The sequence below is a fragment of the Limulus polyphemus genome, unplaced genomic scaffold (assembly GCF_000517525.1).
Source record: "Limulus polyphemus unplaced genomic scaffold, Limulus_polyphemus-2.1.2 Scaffold4501, whole genome shotgun sequence".
NCBI lineage: Eukaryota > Metazoa > Arthropoda > Merostomata > Xiphosura > Limulidae > Limulus > Limulus polyphemus.
The window spans coordinates 65,833-74,722 of record NW_013670111.1 but is presented as its reverse complement, the minus strand read 5'-3'; the positions used below and the strand labels follow the sequence as shown (position 1 = coordinate 74,722).

The 8,890-nt window shown below is 29.8% G+C and overlaps 1 protein-coding gene across 2 annotated transcripts in view; it reads right to left on the bottom strand.

The window, feature by feature from the left end:
- The window catches only part of LOC106471264 (probable ATP-dependent RNA helicase DDX17), a 34,322-nt gene that overhangs the window by 11,837 nt on the left and 13,595 nt on the right, over positions 1-8,890 (bottom strand). For both annotated transcript variants that reach the window (XM_013931855.2, XM_013931856.2), the window contains exons 4-9: positions 7,587-7,720; positions 6,586-6,651; positions 5,113-5,254; positions 3,170-3,330; positions 2,127-2,299; positions 1,613-1,658 (exon numbers count right to left, since the gene is read on the bottom strand). In XM_013931855.2, the coding sequence (XP_013787309.1) occupies positions 1,613-1,658; positions 2,127-2,299; positions 3,170-3,330; positions 5,113-5,254; positions 6,586-6,651; positions 7,587-7,720 (722 nt within the window). The remainder of the gene's footprint in view (positions 1-1,612; positions 1,659-2,126; positions 2,300-3,169; positions 3,331-5,112; positions 5,255-6,585; positions 6,652-7,586; positions 7,721-8,890) is intronic.

Sequence of the window (8,890 nt, the reverse complement as noted above, 5' to 3'; positions counted from 1 at the left end):
GTTTCTAATTCGTTCAAAACTATAGACTTAGTATTTTGACTTCACAAACATCTAATTTGAACCAGTGCTGCATTTAACATACCACATGACACACAAAAATCAATGTTTGTGTTTTTTTAATATTTGCTTTTAAATTAAGAAATTCAATAATATATAGTACTAAAATTTGAATTATAATCTACAGATTGACACCAAACTTAGACATAAATTCATGAAATAGTAGTTCAATAAAATTTTGAAGGCGAGTCAAAAAACCGAGATGGCCTTTCACTGATCCATCTTGAAAGGGTTAATGCAAATGCCTTGCATCACAGACGTGTATATAAATGAAAATTAGGTGACACTATTTTTAATAACATTCCAATATGCAATGTTCCCATAATTTTTCAAGTTCTAAATTCCATGTTACCTTACAAATTCTTCCATATCAATTTCACACTAAATATATACTTATATATATGATGAAGACTGAAAAATTTGCTTACTAAAAACTATTGCACACAGATGTAACAGTATGTAAATTATTTGTATCATCCGTAACAAGTTTGAAGATCTGATGAAAACTGCTTTAGCAGCATTTTCAACAAAACTTCAAATTAAACACACAACAAATACAAAATGTAACTTTTAATGAGAACACTTAATTTTGATTAAAAGAAATAAAAAAAAACATTTATTATTAGTTCAAAATAAAATATATCAAATCATTAACATGATTTTGTAGATGGTACATTTACTCAACTTAGATAATTTGTTATATACCTGTCTCCCTCATAATCAATTAACTGAATGGCAGACAGGATCAAACTAATAAAGACAATTTTTGGGGAAAAATTTTTTTTAATTCAATGGGAACTTCGAACAAATGTAGGAGTGGTAAGGTAAGACTTAGCAGACCCACGTAGTATCATGGTGGATGCTATATTGTTGCTTAATTTTTGGTATTATTAAACCAATACAGTAAATCCCCACAAAAATTACAAGTGTAATGTCTATACAAAAATAACTGATGTTTTTAAGGTTAGAGTAACAACACCGATTTTGAATTATCAGATCTTACTCCATCATCTAGTATTGATCTAAAGCACAATTAACTTTTAAAAGTTTGAGGATTGGGAGGATTTGGAAACAGTGGTTTTATCTGATGTAAACTAATATGCATGTACAAGTGTGGCTGTATTGATACAATAATATCAGTGAGACTATGTGATACAGCAACATAAAACTACTTTGAATTACATACCTCTTGCACAAGGGACCCATATTATATGAAGATTTTTCCCAACTCCACTCTAATTTTGACAATTTTGTCTAGAGGATTGGATATATTAGTAGACTATGTATAATCTTTTTTTTCCAGTTTTATTTCAATCAGTTTTACATTATCCACTGATTGTATTCAATATGGTTGCTATGCTCCAAGTCAAGTAATCAACCATAAATAAATGTGTATTTTCACTCATCCCAGAACACAATTCTACAAAAACTACATGTATTTACACCACCAATATGATAACTACACTGTCCAGTTTGTCAATTAAGCTTACAAATATAGATAAACATAACTGAGCTTAATTTTCTGTAAGATTAAGTTAAACCATACAAGACATACCTTGTTTTCTTTCTCTCCCATAATTTCTTCCAGAAGTTTTAAGAGCCTAAAATTATATTAAAAAAAGAAACTAATTAAAATACAAATTATGTAAAATAAATTCCGTATATAAAAAAATAGAAGGTTTATGGATAAGTGAAGAAATAATGATTCTTTGTTTATGAATGGTAAAATTATCAGTTACTTGTAACTTTACAATTTTTTCTTCTATCATTAATGATCACAAGATCGTAAATGATTCAGAAACCATGCAAGGACAGACTTTCCTTTTCCTAAAATGTCTTTTATTCATCAATAGCTCTGCCTTTCCATAAGTATTAGTTTGTATAGCTATAAAAAATGGATCCATATTTTTTGAGGTGGAATAGGAGAAACTTTTAAGAATCCGAAATCTTAAGAAATCTACCATTATGAAGATGCAGATACAAAAGTTGAAGAGCTATATAAAAACACAAGTGGAGAAAAGTTTCAGGTTTTTCAGCTGCTAAACTTAAAAATTTTGAAAAATACTTACTTAGCATCTTTTTCGTAATCATCACAGACATCTACAATCTGGAGTATGTTATGATTAGCACTCAACTCTAATGCACCAATGTTCACTTGAATGTAGTCTCTCAAGAAGTCTTCTGCAAGCTTACGAACATCCTTTGGCCAGGTAGCACTCCACATCAGTGTCTGACGATCAGGCTAAGAGTCCATCAGGATATCTTAGTATTAGTACTTTTTTTCCCCCATGATACAATCATAAAATAGTGTCATATACAGATTTTCTTAACTTTGAAAATTCTTAATACTTTGAAATGTTCATGAAATGTGTCTCACTAATTAGTCAGAAGTCATGTTATAGTTTTAAAAAATGCATAATGTGAATGCATGAGTAACAAAAAATTGCATGTGTGTGTGTCTTGATTAGTAGCAACAAAAAGATAAAAACTTTGAATATAGGCTGTCCATTCACCCCAATTTAGATGGCACGTACAAAGTTCTAGCTAGCCTGTGGCTGGTCTTGACAGTCATTGGCTATCTAGATATCCTCCCCTCAGATACAAGAGAAAAACCAACACAAAGCAAAGAACTTTGACTAACAGTGATTGTACTGTGAAATGTAAGAACTCCTGCAGTTATTCCAACTGAGATATGGATGTTAAAATGTATACGTAATGGAATAATTTTTGCATAAAAGCACATCTTTTGCTTAACGAGTACAATTTTGTCTTAATGCAACCTCAGTTAACAATGATAGATGGGTTATGATAAGCTTGAAAAAACTTCACTTTGATGAAAAAAAGGATAGCTTTGATTCTGGCTATTATATACAGGTTTATAATCTCTTAACTCCAGTAGTGTCGCAGTTTAACCCATTATATAAATATGCAAACTATGGTAAAACTACCAGTAAATAGTAACACTAGTCCATTCAAATCTCAAATTGCATTTTAGAATCACTCCATTTTTGTAATATTTAACCGAAAAATTATATTTTATTTATCAATAAGAAATAATCAACAGCCTAGTGATCTAAAAAAGAAGCTGTATTACAAATGAAAAAATACTCACTCTAATCTGTTCAACAATTTTCCTTATTTGAGGCTCAAAACCCATGTCTAACATTCTGTCAGCTTCATCTAAAACCAGATATGTACATCTTTGAAGATTAGTCTTCCCCATTTCCAGAAAGTCAATTAAACGTCCTGGTGTGGCAATGCAGATTTCTGCTCCTAAAAGATACAGATGCTGGTTAGCACAAAACTCATTCTGCAGTATAGTAGAGTGTTCATACAATCTATGGTACAATTACTAGGATGAGTGCCTTGTTCTTAGAGCCCATTCTTCCATCACCTCTGATGTTCTTTGTAATGGCCACATTTATTGACTAAAGATGTAACAGAATTTTCACTACAAAATAATTTTGTAAATTAAACTGAGGACAATGTTGTCTCCCAACTGTACTTGGATGACTATTTTCAACAGTTCACCCAAGCCATTGTGAGGTAGAAAATAGGACTGCATAAATTCCAACTCGACAGGAACTGGCATATTAATTTGGACACACGACTTAATACCTTGTCTTGATCGAGTCATTTCTCATTTGCATGGTATTAGCCTGCTAATGTGCAGTGTTCACTTTGGAATTTTTCTGAACTCTCCATATGATTAACTCAACATTACAGTTGTATCTGCTGCCACTATAAATCACTTGGAAATACTTTTAGATGCTCTTGGTTTCTGAACTAACACTGGGGACCCAACCAATTAGATAAAATGGGGCCACTTTATATTTTGACACAATACACCAAGATTTTTTAATGTATCATTTATTACTTACTTACTGTATTAACACTTATTAAACATTTTCTATATAGCATTTGTTTACTATTGATGTTTTCCACACTTTTCCCATCATTTTAAAGATACACAATGTCCCATTTGTATCAAGTTGCCATGTGATGAATTCTGTATGGAGATAACATTTTTGCCCACAAAAAACACAGGAAACAGTACGGGTATTATAGTGATGAGTTCAGAAAAAAAAAATCACACACAAGATTTCAATTTTTTTAAAACTGTAGCTGTGAATAGGATTAAAAGAGAAACATTTTAGCCCGAGTCCTAGCAAACATTATAAAGCAATTTTATCTATTCATGCTATAATTTGTGTATTTACATTTTTGTGTAAAAACTGTACTGTCATTTTTGAAATATTGTATCAATGGCAGAATGATAATAAATAGCTTGGACTTTGTACACAAGAGTATACAAACTTTTCATCTAGTGTGACAATATAATTTGTCACACACACTAGGTACAATTCAAACAGCTTTCAACAAATATTCTTCTATTCAACTATATGATTTGGAAACTCGTGACCACACCTGTCGTCATTTTTACAAAGCTATTTTTGTGCAAATTATCTTTTTTTACAGTCCCAAGGAAAGTCTACTTTAGCAGTAGTGACTACCGTGTTCTTGGATTACTTCCAGTATGCCAATGATTGCCAGTTATGGAACAGCTTTAATTTATCCATGTCAAAAACAAGTCTTCCCTTGCTATACCTATACTGTTCAACACCAAATATTCCTTTTGTACAAAATGATAAAATGTTTGACATGTACATTTTTTCTAAATTACAGAACATTAAAATATTTTCCCCTAAAGGGTAAATTTCACATAGCATATGCATTGGTCTGAGTTTTTAATCTGTAGGCCACAGAGATGATCATAGGAAAAGTGAATGGATAAGCAAATCATTACTATAGATCAAGAACAACCCTCTGTAAAACAGAAGAATAATACTTTATTATATCTATTAATAGAATCTTCTTTAAATATTAAACAATTTTGAAAATTTACTAATAATTCAACTTTTGCTCAAAATTTAAGAATATTTAACTCCATGCAGAAATTGAAATCCATAATGAATAGTTGAGACAAAAAAATTCTTAGAACAACAATAATTTTGTTGTGGTGATTTCCTTGAAGAATATATATTTTTAAATTACCATGCTCCAGATCTCGTAATTGGGGTCCTTTGGGTGCACCTCCAAATACACAAGTGTTTCGAATGCGAGACATTCTCCCAAAATCTGAAGCCACTTGCTGAATCTGTTGGGCAAGTTCTCGGGTTGGCGCTAAAACTAAAACCTTACAAAAGAAAGCCCAGAATGTTTCAGTAAATGCTAATATTTGAGAATTATCAAAATGTAAAGCAATATCAAATAAAAATCATAAAACATTACATAGCTAACTTTCAATAGTTCTATATTATAATCTTCAAAAACATTACAAAACCTTTTTTTTTCTTAGATCAATAATATATTTCTAATCACTTTTAAAATGTATTTTTAACCCCTTTCCTGTTTTAGGTCATTTAACGTACACACTTATTTGACTACTACTTACAAAGTAGGTACAAGTAAAGTATATCCATCTTTATTACTCAAACAGTGTGTGGTAGAGAGTTTTAGCAACTAACAATCATAGGTTTACATTTTCTTTTGAGTGAAAGTAAATTAAAGTATCATCATTCATATGAACTCTTCTAATCTCCTACGTTAACCAAAACAGCCAGTTCCCACTGTCATGTCCATGAGCATCAGCTGCATATCAAATAAATGTATGACATATGATACTCAAATGCTTTACAATTATGTCCTGGGTATTACATGTGATTCACAGTAGAGGTAAAGAAGTCTCAGAATAAAACAATAATTCATCAGCATCCTACTTCAAAATATGCATTAATGTAAACCAAGCACATTTCTTACTACGCCTTTGATTTCTTTACCACCAATTCATCACTTTGTCATTGGTGGTTTGTTTTGAATTTCACGCAAAGCCACTCAAGGGCTATATGCACTAACTGTTCCTAATTTAGCAGTGATAGACCAAAGGGAAGGCAGCTAGTCAACAACAACTTTTGGGCTACTCTTTTACCAACAAATAATGGGATTGACTGTCATGTCATAGCTTATCTTTCATAAGCAATATAATTATAAACTTCAGGTTTTGTCACAGTACAAAAATGGTTTAAAAATGCATATAAAATAAATTCAGATCAAAACTAGTAAATCATTCATACTTAAAGAATAGTAAAAAAAAAAAGAGGAAAATTTCAAGTGCAGAACATATTCTTATTATCCTTGAATAATTGCTGTGCTTATTCAAACAAGGAGATTTATAGGTTAGAAAGGACCACTTCTCAATGTACTGGTAAGTCAAACTGGATTTATTTATAAATAACAGACAGCATAATTTTATTTAGCATCATATGTTTTTAATGTGGCACATTATTACATGTTCATTTTGTATCCTTAATAATACAGAAGATAGAAGTGAAATGTATCTTTTTTGTTGTTTTTATAACAATTGCACCAATATATCACTTTCTCATCCAGTAAAAATTCTCTATTCTCAGAAAAGTTAAGAATATTAAGTAACCATTATAGCTTAAAAAACATTTTCTTGATACTCACAATAGGTCCATCACCTCTTTCCAAGCGTGGCTGATTACTTATGTGGATAATGGCAGGTAGTATATACTGCAACAGACAATAAAGTTATCTAAGACCTCTTTTTCATTACTTAATTAATAATAACAGGTAAACAAGGTAACAGGATGCATGGTTTGTACTATTCTTAAAATATTTCAGCAAAATGATATATTCTTACTGAAAATAATTGTTTTTGTAAGTATCCAATTACAGCCGAATTAAATACAGAACTGTAAAAATTATGTACTTGGAACTCAAATAACACTTGTTAATTAAAAAACACACCATTTTGTTTTTCAAACTCACACATATAATTAAAAAAAACCCAAAAAAACAACAACAAACAAAGAAAAAACTGAACATCAACCACTAGTTCTCTTGTATGTATATAAAATTGTTAAATTAAGTATTTTCACACCTTAATTTAATCCCAACAAGTTCAATATTGCTAAATAGAAAAGGAAAATATTTAATTTCTTATCCATTAGCTTTGTGGTAGTTTTCTAATTATCATATTCTGACAATTTAGTTTGTAATCTGATAACTGTCCAAAGTTTACATTAATATAGTATACCATGTAAAATACCCATTTATGTACTGTATATCCATTTTTACGAATACCTATCTCACAAATAAGGAACTTGAAAGAAAGATATTTTTAAAACACGAGAGAAGAGATGCAACTGAACAACATCAACACGATTTTTAAATAAAAAGTAACTTAATTTAATGAAAGTGAAATTAAAACAAATTGTTTTTACCAAAGAGACATCTTAAAACTTAATTTAGCATGTTGCCTAAACATTAATTCAATCCAATCAGCAACATTGTCAACAATCTTTAATTTTAAAATAAAACTTTAGACAAATGGTAAAAAAGGTTAAAAGCTAAATCCTACCAAGCATCAAACACTAAATTTTGTTTGTTACTGTTGCACATAAAATTTAAATAAAAGCAATCACTATTAGATAAAATATACTTACAGCAAGTGTTTTGCCTGACCCAGTCTGAGCAATGCCTACCATATCTCTCCCACTAAGACCTATTGGCCAGCCCTGACTCTGAATTGATGTTGGCTTCACATAATTCTGTTGCTTAATTGCAGCAATTACATAATCTGTAATACAAGCATAGTGATCACATTAAATGATATTTCTTAACTGTTAAACTAAATTGAGTTGATTTACATTCGAGATTACAATTTCTTAAATTTTGTATTATTTGAAAAACACTGATGTAAAAGGAAAGTTAAGTAACATTGAAAATGAATAAATTTTTTGCACAAGATTATCCCATGATAAATAACTAAATACATATAAAAACATTTAGTATACCACATAAAAAGCTAAATTTTAGTTCCAAGATTTACAATTCAAGATGAACTTTATACAACCATAAAGTTCTGAAAAAAATGCTGCAGTTTATATTCTGACATTTTTACTAAACTTGGATTGTTCTGATTGCAAAATTTAATCTGTTCATGAATTCAATATTACCATTTTGTTTTATCATTATTGATATTCTTTTTTAGTACTAACTCTAATGTATTAACTATTTCAGCATGGGCTTGATCCCTGGGACCGACCTCTCAACCATTTTATGCTTGTTATAGTTTTCATGATATAACTTTTAAATTAGTAAGTGTTATGTTAACTAAACTTGGCAGATTATCAGTAAACATTACAATGCTTTCATATGCAAATACCAATTTTTTTTATTGAAGTCTTAAGGTTTGTTAAGCAATGTTTTTCTCGTGCCTTTTTCTTTTTGCATGTTGAATAGGCAACATGCAAAATAATTTTCATAAGATAAAAAATACTTTGATACAGACAATTTTCAAATTTAACATGCAAAATCTTTATAATGCCCAGATAGTTATCAAACATTTCTTAAGAAAAAAAACTATATTTTATCTGTTATTTTTACTAATGAATCTTTGAAGAGGTTCAGTAGATTTGACCAATCTTGTAATCACCATAAAAAATTAGGAAATAAACATAAATTATGCCTTTCATTCTAGAATTACAACATATTACACGAAAACATAAATGTATATTCTAAATAACTTGTTTCATAAAATTATACATCTACAGATATTTAATATTTTTATTTTATTGACCTTTCAGCCATGTCTGACTAACATTACAGAGTTTACACACAGGCACATGTAGCTTTATGTTACCATATCCAATAATACAAAACTGGCTTTTACAAAGTGACCTGTCTTGGCTGTGTTTAGTGGACTAGTATTTTGTAAAATACAGTCACATTTCAATTATTATACATT